Source organism: Pantherophis guttatus, chromosome 8 (genome assembly GCF_059756535.1).
Source record: "Pantherophis guttatus breed Tessera chromosome 8, ASM5975653v1, whole genome shotgun sequence".
Lineage (NCBI taxonomy): Eukaryota > Metazoa > Chordata > Lepidosauria > Squamata > Colubridae > Pantherophis > Pantherophis guttatus.
In genome coordinates, this window is record NC_142070.1 from 82,565,005 (window position 1) to 82,583,010 (window position 18,006).

The following is an 18,006-nucleotide window of genomic DNA, read 5'->3' on the forward strand; positions in this document are numbered from 1 at the left end:
ATAGAATGAAAGAAAATAGAACAGAATAGAATAGAAGGAATGAAAATAAAATAAAATAGAATAGAATGAAAGAAAATAGAATAGAATAGAATGAAAGAAAATAGAACAGAATAGAATAGAAGGAATGAAAATAAAATAAAATAGAAGGAATGAAAATAAAATAGAATAGAATGAAAGAAAATAGAATAAGGAATAGAGTAGAAAAAGGATGGGATAAGATAAGGAATAGGATAAGGGATAGGATAGAGGAGTTGGAAGGGACCTCGGAGGTCTTCTAGTCCAACCCCCTGCTCAGGCAGGAGCCCCTTTAGGGCCTAGGGCATTTCAGACAGTCTCTTTTCTTAAAAAGCCCCCAGTGATGGATCATCTACAACTTCTGTCCCATGAGTGTCAGGAATTTCCTCCTTGGTTCCAGGCTGCGCCTTCTCCTGCCTTCTGGGGCTTTGGAGAAGAAGCTTTATTGGACGTTTCACGGGGGGGCAAGGGGGGGGCTTCCATGCACGGATCGCCTTCTTTGCAAAGGACCCACAAACTTTTGGCTCCCAAACTTTTTTTTTTAAACACAGAACAAAAAAAAAATAAAAAAAAAATGCAAGCCTGGAAGAATTGAAAGAGGAGCTTCGGGAAACCGGTCCGCGCATGCGCCAAGTGTGGGGTGGGGAAAATGGAGCGCGGCGCATGCGCCAACCCGGAAGGGCGGGGGCGGAGCGCGGCGCATGCGCGTCCCCTCAGCAAGCGGGCTGAGCGGAGAGGGCGGCTGGATGGCGGCGCTCCGGTGGCGGCGGAGGCGTCGTCGTCGTCGTCGCTCGGGCTTCCCTTGAAAGCGGCGGCGGCGGCGGTGGTGGTGATGGCGGGCCCGGGCCGGACTGCTCCGCCGGGGCTGCTGCTTCTGCTGCTGGCGTTGGTGGAGAGCGGCGGGGGCGGCGGCCCTGGGCTGCCCGCCGGGTGCAAGCAGGACGGAGGCGGCGGAGGCGGGGGTCGCCCGCGGGGCAGCAAGGCCTCTCCGGCGGCCGGGGCCGGGGAGAAAGTGGTGTGCAGCAGCCTGGCCCTGCCCCACGTCCTGCCGCCCGGAGCCTTTCCCGAGAGGACCGTCAGCCTGTGAGTAGCCGCTCGGGGGGGGGGGCAGTGCGCATGCGCCAACCGTCGGGGGGAGTGTGGCGGCTCCCCCCCCCTTTGTCTTCGCGCTGGGGCCCCCTCCTCCCTCGCGCCTCTGAGGGGCCGTCCTCGACTTACGGCGGTCCGCTTAGTGACCGTTCGATGGCCTCTTGTGTCTCCCCCCCCCACTTGACTCCCTTCTTAGAGGCGGTCCTCGAGTTACAACGGTTCGCTTAGGGACCGTTCGATGGCCTCTCGTGTTTCCCCCCCCTTTAAAAGAGAGTCAAGTCCTCGACTTACAGTGGTCTGTTTACTGACCGTTCGATGGGATGAAGCTTTTCCTTGGGCTGGGTCCCCTCCCCTTGGTTTCCTCTACTTACGGCGGTCCGCTTAGTGACCGTTCGATAGCCTCTTGTCGTCCCCCCCGCTTTGACTCTCTTCTTAGAGGCGGTCCTCGAGTTACAACGGTCTGCTTAGTGACCGTTCGATTGGATGAAGCCCTTCCTTGGGCTGGGTCCCCCCTCCCTTGCCTCCTCGATTTACGGCAGTCCACTTAGTGACTGTTCGATGGCCTATTGTGTCCCCCCCCTTGATTCCCTTCTTAGAGGCAGTCCTCAAATTACAATGGTCTGCTAGCGACCGATGGGATGAAGCCCTTCCTTGGGCTGGGTGTCCCCACCCCCCTTCCTACAGGCCATCCTCGAGTTACAACAGTCTGCTAGTGACCATTTAATGGGATGCAGCCCTTCCTTGGCTTGGGTCCCTCCCTTGACTCTCTTCTTAGAGGCGGTTCTTGATTTAACAGCAATCCGCTTAGTGACCATTCACTAGGATGTGGCCCTTCCTTGGGCTGGGAGCCCCCTGGACTGCCTTACAGTTTTTTTCAGAGCCATGTAAAACTTGGAACAGTCCCTAAGCGAACTGTTGTTCGACAGTCCTCGACTTATAACAGTTCTCTGAGTGACCGAAGTTACAAGGGCACTTGAAAAAATGACGTAGGACCGTTTTTCACACTTAACAACCATTGCAGCTTCTAGCCGTCAAAGTCAGTGCGGGGGAAGCCAGATTCACTTAACAACCGGGTTACTAACTGAACAACTGTGGTGATCCACTTAACGACTGGGGCAAGAAAAGTCGTAAAATGGAGCGAAACTCGCTTAACAACAGAAATTTTTGGCCTTAACCGTGGACATCAACCTCAGTAAGTAGATTAAGATCTAAGGTGTTAAAAAATGACAAATGAAGGAAAATCACTTTAATAATAGCAAAAGAGCTTTTCCATTGAAATCTACTATTTTTCCATTGAAAGAAGATCTCCATATTCTAGGTAGTCCTTGACTTACAACCACAATTGAGCAAAACCTCTGTTGCCAAATGAGTTGTGCTTCGTTTATAACCTTTCTTGCCACGGTTGCTAAGTGAATCATTGCGTTTGTTAAGTTAGGAACACAGTTGTTAAGTGAATCTGGCTTCCCCGTTGACTTTGCTTGTCAGAAGGTCTCAAAAGTCGGCTCGCTTGACCCCGGGACACTGTGACCGTCATAAATATGAGTCAGTTTCCAAGTGTCCCAAATTTTGATCATCTGACCATGGGGATGGTGCAAAGGTTGTTAACTGTGAAAAACGGTCGTAAGTCCGTTTTTAAAGTGCCATTGTAACTTCAGACCATCACTAAATGAACCATTGTAAGTAAGGACTTCCTGTAGTAGTATTTTGGATTCAATCCTTTGCTTGATGCCCAACTTGACCCTTTGCAAAAAATAAAAAAGATGATGCCAAATAATGGCAGATTTCTAGTTAGGGTTGCAAGCTGCTGAAATTTGAAGTCCATCACTAGGCAAATACAATAACACAAAGTTTATGTTTGTTTTTTAAAGCCGGAGACGACATTGAATCAGATTTGTATTAGGGATATGGAATTTTGGTTTGACATTTTTAAAAATTAGAAGAAATAATTTAGCAATTGACTTTATGGCTCATTCTAATACTTTAAAACTACCTGAGTAAAAATCTTTTAGGAAAAAAAAAAAAGCAATACATGATTATTTTTCCCCTCCATTTCTGAACCATATAGATTTTATCAGTTGTGGTTATTCAGTGGGCTGATATAATTGTGGAAACCGGTAAGCTAGAATTTGCACAATACTTAAAATTCCCAGGGCGAAGGTCAGATTCACCAAACAGTCCCAATAACTCTGCAGCAAGGTTCACAGTTCCAGTTTCCAGATTCTGCAGCTCTGGGACTTGCAGCAATTGTTCAGGGTACGTGTGAAACAGTACAAGTACTAGTATTTATACTAGCAAAATGGCTCTGTTAACTTTTGAAGGGCTAGCGCCTTGCTAAGTTTGTAGTACAGTTTTTATTTAAAAAATTTGATTGGGGAGGTAAAAACTTGCAAGCAGTCTGAGCTTTGCACAGCTGCAAGCAAGATTCCCCTTGTCTCCTGGTGCTGAAAACCATGGAGAACCGCTGCCCGGTGTTTTCCTTGCAAGCAGCAGCAGGGCCATCTCTTCTTATCCAGAGAAGTTCCAAGAAACGGATCAATTCGCCGATTCTGTGGTCTTTGTTGTGGGTCCCACTTTCGTGGAGACATCTTCAGTTTGTCACACCAGCCCCAGAAGGATTGTGAACTTAGGTGGTTCCTCAGGATGAAATGAACACCTTGAGGGCCACAGCCGTGTTGTTTTCTCAGCAACTGTGTGTAGCCTAGCCTGCCATTGCCATTTTGTGAGATTTTTATTTTCCAGTTTGGCCTTTTGATTCCTTGGTGGTTTCCATCCAACCAGGTTCTACCCCAGTCAGCTTCATTGGTTTACCTTGATCAGCTAAACGCTGCCACTTCCTCTCTAAACTGCTTTCTTATCTTTGGTGCTGATGCCCTTTCCTATTGGGGTAAGAGCTGCATTTTCCTGTTATTCTCCTGAACCTGCTTCTTTTCTTCTTGGTAATTAAAACTTTAGAGCAGGCGTGTCCGATCTGCGTCCCTGGGCAGCTAGTAATGCGGCCCCACAAGGTGTAACAAAAGGACTCAGTAGGCAAACAAAGACGCCAAACCCAGTCTGAGCAACCGGCTAGGCGATAAGCCAGCCATATTATATATTTTGTATGCAGCCCAACACAATACTTCTCCAAACAATGCGACCCAGGCAAGGCAAAAGGTTGGACACCCATGCTTTAAAGTGAGTCAGCTTTAGTTACGCAAAAACGTGTGTGTGTATATGCACAAGGAGCGTAGTTCCAGTTAGCAGTGTTTTATAGGCAGCGAGGAAATAGTTGGGCTTTTTCTCCCCCTGTTTTATCTGCTTTATCTTTGAGATTCATATGTAGGTGGCTGTATTGTAGCCATTGCATCTGTGCCACAGATCCTAAACCACAGTAGTTCTGGCGCAGTTTTAAATGGCTGTTTTTAACCTTTAAAGCCCTTAGCATCAGGTTATTGTCATTTTTTCCCTCTCAGAATTGGCCCAACCAACTCGGCCAGGCTGGGAAAAACTGGTGGTGGTTTTCCATTTTAAGGAGAGGAAGGGAACCGGTGGTGCCAAGTAGCAGCACCAACTTTCGGATTTGGCCTCTCAGTGAAAATCAGATGTGATCCCAGTTTGTTTCCCAGGAAAAATAGAAAATGCAGCAGAATGACATGCACTGTGGAGATGATATATTAATGGCTGCTGGACTACGGTGCTGGGGTGGAGGTTTTGGCTATGTTTTGATCGTATTATATCATTTTTGTTTTGGGAACCATCAAGAATCCTCTGGGATTGCAGCACAATATAAATATAAATAAACAAGGATTGTAATATGGATTCTTCATATTGGCATAGTTTGTTTGGCCCAGAAGCAAATATTCAAGTAAAACTTACCTTTTGTTTCTGCTGTATGCCACTTACATTCTACTGTACCATTGTTCAGATCCTTATCAATAATTCTATTCCTTTGTTCTAATATCCCATTGTGGTTTTTTTAAAAAAAACTTTAGTGCCATGTAGACACTCTTTTGCTCTACTAAAATGTTAAGCTATTCAAAAAGACTACTATCAGAATTGAGAAATAATTAAATTAGTTATGAATGCATAAATCTTTGTAAAACATTAAGATTAAACATTACTCTTAATATTTAAGAATTTTAAAAAAGTAAGTCTTACAGAAATTGGTGAAGGAGAAATTTTAGTTGCCCGTTCTTTTCCATTGTTGTTAGCAAGTAATAAAACCCGTCATATTCGCATTTGACTTTTAAAACATTACTTTTCAATGTAACCTTTACCTAATTTCCCATAAGGCTGAAAAAGTTTGAAGCTGTTCTGTGCAAGGGCAGTTTATCTGCCTTACCAAAAGAAGGAAGGGAGGTGGATCCAATACTGTGGAGAACAAGAAAAGAAGGCATCGTTTGTATAGACTTGGCTTTATGATCGCATTGTGGTAGTCTTTGAAATCATAACCTGCCAGTTAATTTATATTAAATTTGGGCACTTGTAATTGCCCAAGTTAACATAGTTTAGTGCCGTCATCCCTTAGACCTTGGTCTAACTCCCAAGGAAAAATTTACTGACTTTTGTCCAAAGATGGCCAGTAATAGAAGGGTGATAGATTAGATAAGATGTCAGGGAAATAGGGGAGAAATTGCTGGGAGACAAAGGACCCTCCCCTCCCCCCCAAATACACACACACTGAAAAGGTGACCGACCGATTTTCAAACTTCCAGCAGCCACACCCTTGCAATCCCATTTTGCCCAGTTGACGACTCACTTTTCCAACACTTGACTGTTATTTGTGACAGTTTTCGTTCGACAGTTTCCAGCATTTACTTCGGGTATCCGGCAAACAAAAAACCCTCCCATTGGAGAAAAGTGACTTACTTAATGACCAGCTTAACAATGGCCGCAAAATATATCTGGTCACATGGTACCTTGACTTACGACTGCAATTCTGGGCTCAGTTGTATGTCAAGGACTATCCAGATAGAACTGAAATATGGAGTTCCCTTTTTTTTTACAGGCAGTCCTCGACTTCCGACCAGAACTGAGCCCAAAATTTTATGTTGCTAAGTGAGACAGTTAAGTGAGTTTTGCCCCATTTTCCAACCTTCCTTGCCACAATTGCTAAGCAAATCACTGCAGTTGTTCAAGTAGGACCACCGTTGTTAAGTGAATCTGGCTTTTTCATTGACTTTGCTTGTCAGAAGGTCGCAAAAGGGGATCGCGTGACCCTGGGACACTGCGACTGTCATAAATACGAGGCAGTTGCCAAGCATCTGAATTTGGATCATGTGACCATGGGGATGCTGCAATGGTTGTAAGTGTGAGAAACAGTCATAAGTTATTTTTTTCAGTGACCTTGTAACGTGGAAGGGTCACTAAGCGATTGGTTTTAAGTTGAGGGTGACCTGTGCTTCAGATCTGGTGTGCTAAGGCTTTTGAAACGGGGAATGGGCAAGTTCTCCCGGTCTCATGCATCTCTTTAAAATGCCATTATTATTTCCCCCTCGTTTTCTTTATGTTGACAAGTAGCCATTGATAGCATCTGCAGTGAGGGAGTCTTTCAAACATGATTTCCAAGTGGGTGTGAGACCTGCAGAATAAAAAAGGAAACTTTTTAAAAATAGCTATTACCTTTCTATTCTAAGGATTTTCCACTGGAGCCCTGGATACAACATAACAACTAGTACTTACAAACATACTGTTGTATAGTTTTAGTATAAACCAGTTGTTAAGTGCAAAGAAAAAAAGTGGGTTTGGAAATTGATTTTATTTTAAACACAATCTCTTCCAAGAGTATGACTTCTCCCCTCCTCTCTTCTTCCCTTTTTCTTAGCTATTGTGTAGTTTGAAAGGATGGTAGGGTAACAGTTCCAAGCGAAATAGGCAGAACCTAGCCACAAGTAATGTTTAAACAGAAATAAGATTGTATGTGGACATATTTAGATTTTGAATTTAAACTGTAAACATTGGCGAATTGCATTTAAAATTAGAGCTCTGTGGAGATCTGTGAAGTTTTTTTCATTATGTTTCTTTCACAGTTTTTGCTGGAATTCTTCCCAGAAAAATATTTGGTTTAGAAAGCTTTCCATGTGGCCACTGTTTTCTTTGAGAAAGTTCTCTGCTTGTACATGTGGCTGTGTATTTTCTTAGGAAACCCTTCTCTGCAATGGTGTGATATAAATCCTCAACTGTTATTAATAGCGGCTGCTGTTCAGAAAAGCTTTTTTGAAATTTATAGTAGTACAGTTTCTTCCTTCTTGCTCCTCATTCATAGCACCAACTTTACATGGAGTTTCTCTTAAGGAAAATGATGTCTGGATTACTTCAGATGTATTGATTTTTTAAATATGTATTTAAACGCTTTTATGAAAATAATCTTTGGTTCTAAAGTTAGCTTGCATGTAACTATAAAAGGTGTAAAATAATAAAATGATTTTTTTTATCTGTAAGCTTGTGTTGATTCTTCTAAAAGCAATCTCTGCTATATACAGCATAACTGTTCAAGCAGTTTTAGTAATGCCTGTTGAAAAAAGTACTTTTCTATCGTTTGCTTAACTTTAAGGAAAACTCTTTTTTTAAAAAAGTGATTTTACTCTTCTCCTAAGTTGAAGTCTGTCCAAACCACTTCTACCCTTCCTCCTTTCATATTGCATGTGTGTGATTGAAAGGGGCAAAGAAAGTGAAAAAAAAAATAAAACTTCCCTTCTGTCTTTTTTACATTTAAGAATTTAGTAGGAGTCTTGGTGGGCTAAAAGGCCATGGTTAATCATATCATATGCACCTAATAAATTACATAATTACTTTTATATTAACTCACCTATTGAGTGTACGAGATTTAAAATTGGGAGAAAGAATAAAACCAAATGCCTTTGCAAACTACTAGAATACTGTTAAAGGGCTTTTCTTATAATGGATTTTCTTTTTGCATTGTAGAATTCTGAGCAACAATAAGATATCTGGCTTGAAGAATGGTTCCTTTGCCGGACTAAGCCTTCTGGAACGATTGTAAGTTTTTACAGTTACATGGCTTAGTATTCTTAAAGTTAAAATCCTCCTGCCTTTAAATACATTTAATTAAACTTGTTCAAACAAAATATTCCAACCAAAGTACTTAAATAACTAGGGTTCCTACAAGGCATATTTTATAGCATGCAATTAATTGCTTCAGAAGGTGTTGCCCCCCCAAAAACGGTTTGGGTAAATATTTCCAAAGATGGTCCTTAAAGCATGTTATCCAATGCATGTGTAGTTATAAACAAACCATATACATCTACAGCAGTAAGAGAAAAATTGTGAACCCTTTAGAACTATCTGCTGTCTTATGATCTACCATTTGATCTAAGTCCTTTTCCTAAATTTTCCTAATTTTGGTTAAACAGCAGAACCAAAAAATGTGTTCTGCCAGGTTGATGGAAACAAATAATGCTCCAATTAATGCTCCAATTCCTCTGTGGGAAAGGGATGGTTGGTCTAGTCAGACAGATAGTGTAGAAAGTGCAGCTTGCAATATGCAATTTGTAAATTTGGAAAGTTGCAAGACAACTCTTACATCATCCGATGTCAGTGTTCATGAGACGCCTTTCAGGAGAACAACAAACAAAACTGGTATAAATGGAAGCCACTGCTCAGGCAACCAGTGGCTTCCATAGTGCACATTTCCACTCTTCTCGTTTTTGCAAAAGGCTACCTGGTTATTGGAACAGTGTTCTGTGGACAATGGAAGTGGAAATGAAACTTTCTGGCATTAATAGGAAACATTGTTTGCAGAAATCAAAACTCTTAGATAACAAGGAGAGGAATTGGGCAGCTGCTTTGTCGCCTTTGGGCCTGGATGGACTGGAGTGTCAGAAATGGTGTAGCGGATTCTGGATTGTTTCACCAAGTTTCCCTGGGATTTTCTAATCAAAGGCTAGCTTTATGACTGGAACCGTGAATCAATTAAATTTCTAGGTGGAATCGGTTGGCCATATTCTTTAAGTCAGACGTGGGTTCCTTATCTGCAGTAATGCTTTGGCAAGCAGTGGTGAAATTCAGCACATTAATACGGTGGAATGTTGTGAATAAAGCACTGTATTAGCCTAAGTAATTATCCATCAGTTATAATGACTTTCTCTAATAACATTTATGATCCTTGAATGCTGTTTTTTCCTGCTTATTCAACAAGTCATAAATGCTATAAATGTTTCTATTCTTTCTGCTTTTAAGAGAAATGCAACTTTGACTTGTTTTTTTTTTCATTTTAAGTTCCTAGCAATTAAACCACATAAGTAATCATTAAAATAATAGGCGGAAGCAAAGTATTAATGTAATTAAAGACTGCATGTGTTTTAAGGAAAGGAAACAGAATGCATATTTTAATTTATTTATTTTTTTGCTGTATGCTGAACATTTAGTGTATTTTTTTCCTGGCTGAATGAAGGGTCTACAGCCTTTTGGCTGTTACACATTATAATGATTTTGCCATTCAGTTTTCTCCCTAAAGTTGTTCTGGGTTATAGCTTTGTACGTATCTTACTTTGTGCCTACCTACCAAATTTTCTTTATTCAGTAGTTCAGCAGTTTTATGTCACATAGCTTTATACTGCATTATATGATTAAGTCAACTTGACAGTTGCACTCATTTGTGACAGCTATTCAGAGAGTAAAATCCAAGGGAGATCTTTTTGCATGCAAGATATATTCACTGCCAAGAGCGCTATCCCTATCTTTGAAAGCTTGTGGTAAGGATTCAATCATTTCCTAATTTGCTTGAGCTCAAATACAACATTTTTTTTTCATCAGAATTGTAAGAACATGTACCAGTAAATAACTTAGTTCTGATTTGCGAGCCAGATAAGAGGCAAATTTTAACATAGGTTAAGGTTAGCTGCTTAAAGCTGTGGTTGGTGAATATCGGTGTGGCCTCTTGCAAATGTTAGTTATCCTGATTATCCCCTCATACCTAGCAACTCTGCATATTGACAGCTTTCCATTAATTAGTCGACTGAATGCATGCTGTTTGGCTTCATAGTTTGCCCAAGTGAGAATTGATTGTAATCTATTTCAGGAACTGCACTAATTAATACAAGTCTTTAGTGATGTAGTGGTGTGTTTTTATGGAATCTTATGTGCAGTTCTATTGTATAATTAATTCAGATAATTGTGTGATAATCTAGAGGGATTAGCATCTAATCTCACTATAGGACCACTTTGTGATTAAAAAGGTAACTTTGAACAGAGATCCACAACTCTTTCCCACTCCCGTCCCACATGCAGGAGGTCCAGAGAAGCTTTTTTTTCTTTCAGGGGTTCAGGTCCACCGGCAGAGGGGTTTGGGAATGCTGCCAAGGACGCTCTTCGGTTAACAACACAGTTGTCTCTGTGCTGTTACTTCGCAGCAATTTGGAGCTCAGGTTCTTTCCAGTCAAGGTTTCCCATAACAATTTCAAACTCAATAGCTAAGCCTTGCTCACGATCCTATCCAGAAGGTTGGTCACTGGAGGAAAAGATAAGAGGGAACTGCAAGAGATCCTAAAGCATTTGTAGTCACGGTTCAGGAAAGAACCTTGTGATTGCCCCGATCCTATACCTGAAAGGGTACCCCTGTGATGTTTTAGAATTTGGTTTTGAATGAGCTAATCACAACATCATAATTATGCAATTTCTCAGTTTTTCTGACGTCAGTCAAATAGGACTCTGTTGAGATTCGAGGAGAAAAGGGATGGCCAGATAGATTCATATGGGTTAGGAGATCACGCAGCATCTAGACACCATTTGCACTGAAGAAATTGATTGTGTGTGTATTCTATAGGTCCTTTTGAACTATATAATTTTTTCAAGATAAGAACAAAAAAGAATTATTCTGTATTTGAGGTTTAAATGTTGCATTCAGCCTTTTACTCATGGGCTGTGCCTTTGTCCCCTGATATTCTTACCCTGTCACTTTTATGCTTCCTTTTTAGCTAAGAAGATCAATGAAGCCCTGGACTGTCAGAATCCCCCTTCATGTGGGAAGTTTCTCTGTAAAGAGGAATTGTACTTTTTTTTAATTTAATCTGGATGCATCTTTTAGAGACATCTTAATTATAAACGTGATAGAGCAGGTGCCAATGAGTAACCTAGATAAAAAGGTGTTCTATTATTTAGACTTTCTATAGACATATAAAGTCCCAACTGATTTTGTGGGGAAACAGTCACAAGGTTACAATATTTCTGCTATAATATTCCTGCTAATTTCTGCAAAGTTATAACTATTCTGCGTTGCCTTTTTTCTTGAAACAGGGATCTCAAGAACAATCTCATTAGTGTGATAGATCCAGGAGCTTTTCTAGGACTTACATCCCTGAAAAGATTGTAAGTATTGACCTTCTTATAACTTGGATCTAAATGAAATGTTGCAGTAGAAAGGTTGGGGTAGCTGTAATCCACAAGCACAACTTGTAATGTCTAGTTAGCTTCACTTAAAAGGAAACCATTTTCTGTTTTAGAATATTGTGTCTAATCTTCATTCAACTCCACACTCGCCAATCCACATTCCTGAAATGTATAGACCAGATTTCTCGTCTATAAGTTACTTTATAGATTTATTTTTATTTTTAATCTTTGCATATAGTGCCCACAGCAGTGGGGATTTTTTTTTTTTACATGCCACTATTCAACTACCACTTTGCTGTTGTTGGAAACATGGTAAAGCCCGATTGTGTAGGTTAAAAATGAATTTTGAATTCTTTTCTAGTTTTTGTGTGTATGTTTTTTTTAAAAAAAAAACTCAGGTATTCCCTGAAATCTGAACATTTTCCTGATGGCTCCCCCAGGGTAAATGGGTTTAGAAAAGCTGAAATTGACACATTTTTAAGACACGTTTCAACTCTGTATATACTTAATGGAGAATAAACTCGGCCGGCACGTAGGATTTCCTGTAAAAATGATCTCTTCAATGTCAGTATATTCACCGGATTTTTCCACTTAAGTAGAATTAGTCTGAGAATGTTCCTTGCGTTGATACTTTACTTCTGGTGGCTGAATTGCCTTATGGACCTGCACAATCCTAACTTTCTTTAGTGTGTTGTCTAAAACTCTGCCGGAGGGGCACCTTGTTTTAGTTCTCCAGTGTTTGTAATTACCAACAACCTCCTGCCCTAGAACTCATGTTACGGTGCAAAGAGGATGGTGGGAAAGGGGTGAGAAGAACAGGAAATGAGGTCACAGAAAGCTGAGTTTACTGAATCTCGGCTGATTAACTGATCTACTGCTCAAGGGGGGTGGGGGGGTTGGACTAGAAGACCTCCGAGGTCCCTTCCAACCCTCTTCGTTCTAGGATAATTTTGATTATTGATAATTTTTGATAGTTATCTTTTCCCTCTTTTAACAGAGATTTAACAAATAACCAGATAGGATGCCTGAATGCAGACATTTTTAAAGGATTGACAAACCTCATTAGACTGTAAGTGTTATTTTTGATGTATTCGTTTTAAAAAAACCTAAATGCTTAAAGCAAAATGTTCGTGAAATAAAAAAAAGGGTGTGTATGTTACTAAATTAACAGCTGCAGTGACTGTCACTTAACATCTGTGGCAAGAAAAGTTGGAAAATGGGACGACTCAATTAACATCTGTCTCACTTAGCAACATAAATTTGTGGCTCAATTGTGGTTGTAAGTGGAGGACTACCTGTATTGTAGTAGGAATCTTTTATCCCTTTTTTTTTTTAATTAACTACCAAATTCTTCATACTCTGCATCTGGCGGCTCTTTCTAAACACCTTGTTACCCGCATTTCAGTTCTTCCTCTCCCTTCCCATGTATTTTCTATGAATTGGTACTTTATGTTTGTATGCTGTTTTTTAAGCTGCTATTTAATCAAGCACTGAGTGATGTGTTCAGACATGCTGAGCTGCTGAATTGACACAACCTGATTACAGCTGTAGCACAAAATATGTAATCGAACTAACTTGGTAGGGACTGTGGAATGTATATAAAGGTATCTTACGTGACTTTCTGTGCAGTCAAAATTTGTAACAACATTCCATCACTTCTGCTTTAAAATATACAGTGGGAAGCAGAAAATAAACACACACTTTCGGTTTTTATTTAATCTGTGCAGCATTTCTGGTGCTACAAGGCCTCCTGATACGCTTAGGGCTCTACAGGTTTTCCATAACAAAGACTAGAGTTTGGAAGTAGAACATATCAATTCAGAGTGCTCGTTCTTAACGACCCCCAAACACCACCATATAGATGGGCACTAATGAGCTTTGGGAGTCCCAAAATTTTCAAAATTACTAAAAAAAAAAAATCCTTCAGAGCCCAGACAGGACTGATTATAAGCCCCATATATTCTTGGCCCCTGAAGGGAGAGAAATCAACATGAAATTCTGAAACGTACCTAAGAGGTGATGTGACTGGAAGAGTCTGGGTTGCAGCATTGCTGGTCCATGTGAAGATTTCTAAAATGTTTGTGTTTTTACATTTCCTAGAAATCTGTCAGGAAATTTATTTTCTTTGCTTGCCCAAGGAACCTTCGATCATCTAACTTCACTAAAAGCTCTGTAAGTACAAATGGATGAAGTCATTTGCTGGATGTAATCTAATTTTTCGGTAGATTTTGCAATCTCTTTGTTTACTAGGTTTCTTCATGATCCCAAGCTTCTTAGATTAAGAGTGTAAACATGTATCATTTCATATTTTTTTTAATTGTCATAACTTTATACTAAAATGCAATAAACCCTTTTTTTTAAGATTGTTAAAATTTAAAACTTAGTTTACGGTGAAGCTACAGCTCGATCCTGGGTGTTTTAATGACTAAATTTCAATTATTTTAAGATCAATTATATTGCTTCTTTTTTAATTGTTTCAGCGAATTCCAGACAGATTATCTGCTTTGTGATTGTAATATGCTATGGATGCAGCAGTGGCTACAAGAAAGAAATATCACCGTTCGTGACACCAGATGTGCCTACCCAAAATCCCTACAAGCTCAACCAATTCTGAGCATAAAGCAAGGGCAGCTGACATGTGGTAAGAATGCTGCAGCACAACGACCCTCCGTTTAAAATGAACGTTCCACGTTTCTCCTCAGCATAAACCTCCCTCTTCTAATTTTCTGAACCATTTGATATGTGGTCATTGGTTTTTATGATGCTGTTCAGCCATCAGTGGATTTAAAAAAAAAGAAAAGGTGATTTTGAAGAAGTAAATATTCTTCAAAAAGTAAATATTTTCTGTTGCCAAATCCTGTGGGCCTAAATTCTCTTTTAACAAAGCAATAGTAAAACATGTTTATTTTAAAAAAAATTCTTGATAGGCTGTTTTTGTTTAACTAAAACCCTGTGATTCTCTGAACAGCTGTGGCAAGAAAGGCAAAACTCACTTTAAAAAATGTTTTACTTAGCAACATACATTTTTGGCTCAATTGTGGTCATAAATTGAGGATTACCTGTATTTTTTGTATGTTGTAAAGCTAAAAAAAAATTGTGTCTCCTCTCCCCCCCCCCCTCGGAAAACAGACCCTCCTCTGGAGCTGCCGTCTTTCTCCCTGAGCCCGTCTCATCGGCAGGTGGTCTTTGAAGGGGACAGCCTGCCTTTCCAGTGCATGGTTTCCTACATCGATCAAGACATGCAGGTCCTTTGGTACCAGGACGGGAAGATCGTTGAAACGGATGAGTCCCAGGGGATTTTTGTGGAGAAGAACATGGTTCATAACTGCTCTGTAATTGCAAGGTGAGAGGGAGAACCAGGCTGTCAACTCCGTCTCTCTATTCTTCACCCTTTTATTAAATGGGCACCGAGACACGGATGCCGGGTCTGTTTATACCAGGGGATTTCTCACAGGATGTAATTGCTACTTAAAGAAGCTCTAAACATTTCTCCGATACGCTGCGTAATTATCACCTCTTCTAAAATAATTTCCTGAATGTTTTTTTTTTTAAAAAAGCAAAAGAACTGCTCATTCTTCCTGCAGAATTCTTCATTTCCGCGCTGTTGGAAATCTACTCATCCGCTGCATTGTCTAATTGTGACACTTTGTTTAATCTCTCATTGGCGTGGCGTTTTCTAACATGAAAGTTCACTGTTGGCTTTTAAACAATAGTTTGAAGAAGCTGCTGGATGGAATGATATAGTTCTCTTGTATGGCAAGATCCTGCAACCTTGCTAATTGTTAAGGCATCTCATAGTTAATTTTGGATGTCTTAATATAGAACAGGGACGGCGGCTCAGGAATTCTGGGAGTTGAAGTCCACAGTTCGTAGAGGTGCCATACTTGTCCACCCCGATGTAGAATAATTCATTGTTTCATACCAGTAAAATAACTTCCGGGAATGATTTGATAGAATGTTTAATGCTGCTCTTTCTTGTTATCACCAAAGTGCCCTGACCATCTCAAACATTCAAGCTGGATCGACCGGAAATTGGGGGTGCCACGTGCACTCCAGGCGTGGGAATAATTCAAGGACTGTGGACATTGTGGTCCTGAACAGCTCTGCCCAGTACTGCCCGCCAGAGAGAGTTGTCAACAACAAAGGCGACTTCAGGTGGGTGACGATGGGTGTGGAGAGGCCAGGTCGGCAGCCTTTTAGCTTGAGCGTTACCCAACCTTGTTCTCCTCCCACTTAATGAACGGAGTCTGGCTTAATCTGAACTGAGATAATTAAAAACAAAAGTGCAGAGCCAGTATCTCTATTCAGCAGGAAGCTGACACCAGTCCTTCGAGTTATGATAATGAGAGTAAAACGGAGACTGCTCCAACATGCCCTTAAGCTCTTGTGGCCATCATTTCAAGAAGCCTTCCCAAATTACCAGAGTGGCAATGAGATATCGTGATGTGGTGATGATAGGGGGAAATGTCTGTGGAGATTCTCAGCCATCCAGGGCAGGGTTGTCCCAGAAATGATTTCTCAAAAGGCAACTGGACTTTTCTTGCTTTTTCCTTGAAGACCTCTCAGCCAAGAAGCTTCTTGAGTTCTGACTGACGATAGGGAGAGAAAATTCCCATTTTATATTAGAGCATCAACCTTGTAAACTTGTAGTTTTTATTTGTTGATTTATTTTGCATGGGGGAATTCTGATGTATTACAGTGGAAACATTTTGGGAATGTGGTAGGTTTGTCAGCGGTTGTTTGTATCTAAGAAATACGAGTTGCTGTTGGGCCTTGCGAACACTCATATTGTTTCTGTATTTCTCTCTTCACTTCTCCTCATTCTAACCGTTTTGCTGCTGGCCACTGTAACCCCACCTTACCTCTCTGGAAGTGCCAGCTATTACACTTAAACGCTCTCTGTGTAAGGTAACTCCTTTTATAAACTTCGTGTCTGTGGCATTCTATAGGCAAAGATAACCTGTAGAAAACAACCCTAGCCATGTCCTTTGTTTCGTTTTTGACCGTATTTCCCCATGTCAATAGAAGTGATGGTAATACCAAATCTTTCCATTTTTGTGCATATATTAATCTCACCCCAATAATAATAACCTTCCACGACTCTTTTCTAACCTTTAATGAAAAGTTCTGGCTTCAGTTCAGTATTAATCTTTAAAATCCTCTACTTTGTTGCATGTATTTGAATCTTTTTTTTTTTACCTTGTTTATATGTCCACCAAGCGTGATTAAAAAAAAATCCATCCTTGCCACTGGATGGATTTATTCACTCTACATAATTTATTTGGCCTGACTTCACATTCTTTAAGTAACAGCATACCGTGTAGAGCTGTGTTTCTCAACCTTGGTAACCTTTAAGAAGGGTGGACTTCAACTCCCAGAATTCCCAAGCCAGTATAGAAATTCCCAAGTTGTGCTAGCTTGGGAATTCTGGGAACTGAAGTCCATCCACGGTGGAGAAACATTGGTGTAGAGAAATAGAACAAAAAGTCTCAAAAAATCTGCTTTGTTTCAAGAAAACACAATTTTAAAAATGATCAGGTGCTTTTTAATTATACCTAAAATGTTATTTTTGTTAAAAAGCTTTTATTAATGTAATAATAGTCTCCTCAGCTAGACAATGTTACCATTATTTGTGCTCACAATGCCTTCCTGTGTCCCAAAAATTAGATAGTTGTCTCTAATCAAAGGTGAATCTTCTCTCCCTCCCCTCAAGCCAAACTTGTGCAAGATTGACAACTCTTTTGCTAGTTGTTACACTTGTTGTACCAAAGAATCCCATTTTCCCAGTCTATAACTCTTGTTTCACACTCTGCCTTTCCAGGTGCCTCCATCTTATTCCTCAACTTTTCGGCTAACTGCCACTTTTCCCATTTCAAAACTTAGAGCTCTTCACGAAATTTCACTCAAGCTTCCCCTGCCTCTAACTCAGCTGTTAAAATAACCAAAATCAGGGGCTTAAAGCCTTATTTTTAATGTATAGAAAAACTGGCTTCTGCTGTCGGAAAATGTTAGCAATTTGTGGAGAAGCAGCAAATGAGAGAAATACGAGGTCCTTGATCTGCTCTTTGAGCTTGGTTGTTTTCTTACAGATGTTCCATTATGAAGATTCTCAGTCGTTTGTCTGAGTCAGTCAGTCAGTCATTCAGGTGGAGTTGCCTGGAAGTTGAGGTTTTTTTTATTTTTCTTTTTTGGTTTGAAATGTTTGGCTGCTTATCCAAGGAGCTTCTTCAGTCTAAACTCCAACCCAGACTAAAGAAGCTACTTGGATAAGCAGCGAAACGTTTCAAGCCAAAAAAAGGAAAAATCCAGTTGCCACGACTCAGCTTCTAGATTAGCCAAACGAGGTAACATCCTCCAGGCTAGTCTGATAGGAATATGCACCCTGGGTTGGGTTGAGCCTAACCTTACTGGAGAATAAGTGTACATATGTATTTGTTTGATTGTAATGCTCCTTGATGAGTTATTCAAGGAGGCAAACACACCTAATACTCCTTCCTCCTCTTATCTTCTCCACAACAACAACAACCTTGTGAAGTGAGGTGGCCTGAGAGAGAATGACTGGTCCAAAGTATCACCCAGCGA

At 40.5% G+C, this 18,006-nt stretch overlaps 1 protein-coding gene across 1 annotated transcript in view; it reads left to right on the forward strand.

Moving 5' to 3' along the window:
* The first annotated feature begins 709 nt into the window (after positions 1-709).
* ADGRA3 (adhesion G protein-coupled receptor A3) overlaps positions 710-18,006 on the forward strand; it is a 38,324-nt gene continuing 21,027 nt past the window's right edge. The window contains exons 1-8 of the mRNA XM_060688927.2: positions 710-1,098; positions 8,005-8,076; positions 11,332-11,403; positions 12,422-12,493; positions 13,525-13,596; positions 13,905-14,065; positions 14,554-14,767; positions 15,415-15,579. Of these exons, the coding sequence (XP_060544910.2) occupies positions 848-1,098; positions 8,005-8,076; positions 11,332-11,403; positions 12,422-12,493; positions 13,525-13,596; positions 13,905-14,065; positions 14,554-14,767; positions 15,415-15,579 (1,079 nt within the window). The 5' untranslated portion in view covers positions 710-847. The remainder of the gene's footprint in view (positions 1,099-8,004; positions 8,077-11,331; positions 11,404-12,421; positions 12,494-13,524; positions 13,597-13,904; positions 14,066-14,553; positions 14,768-15,414; positions 15,580-18,006) is intronic.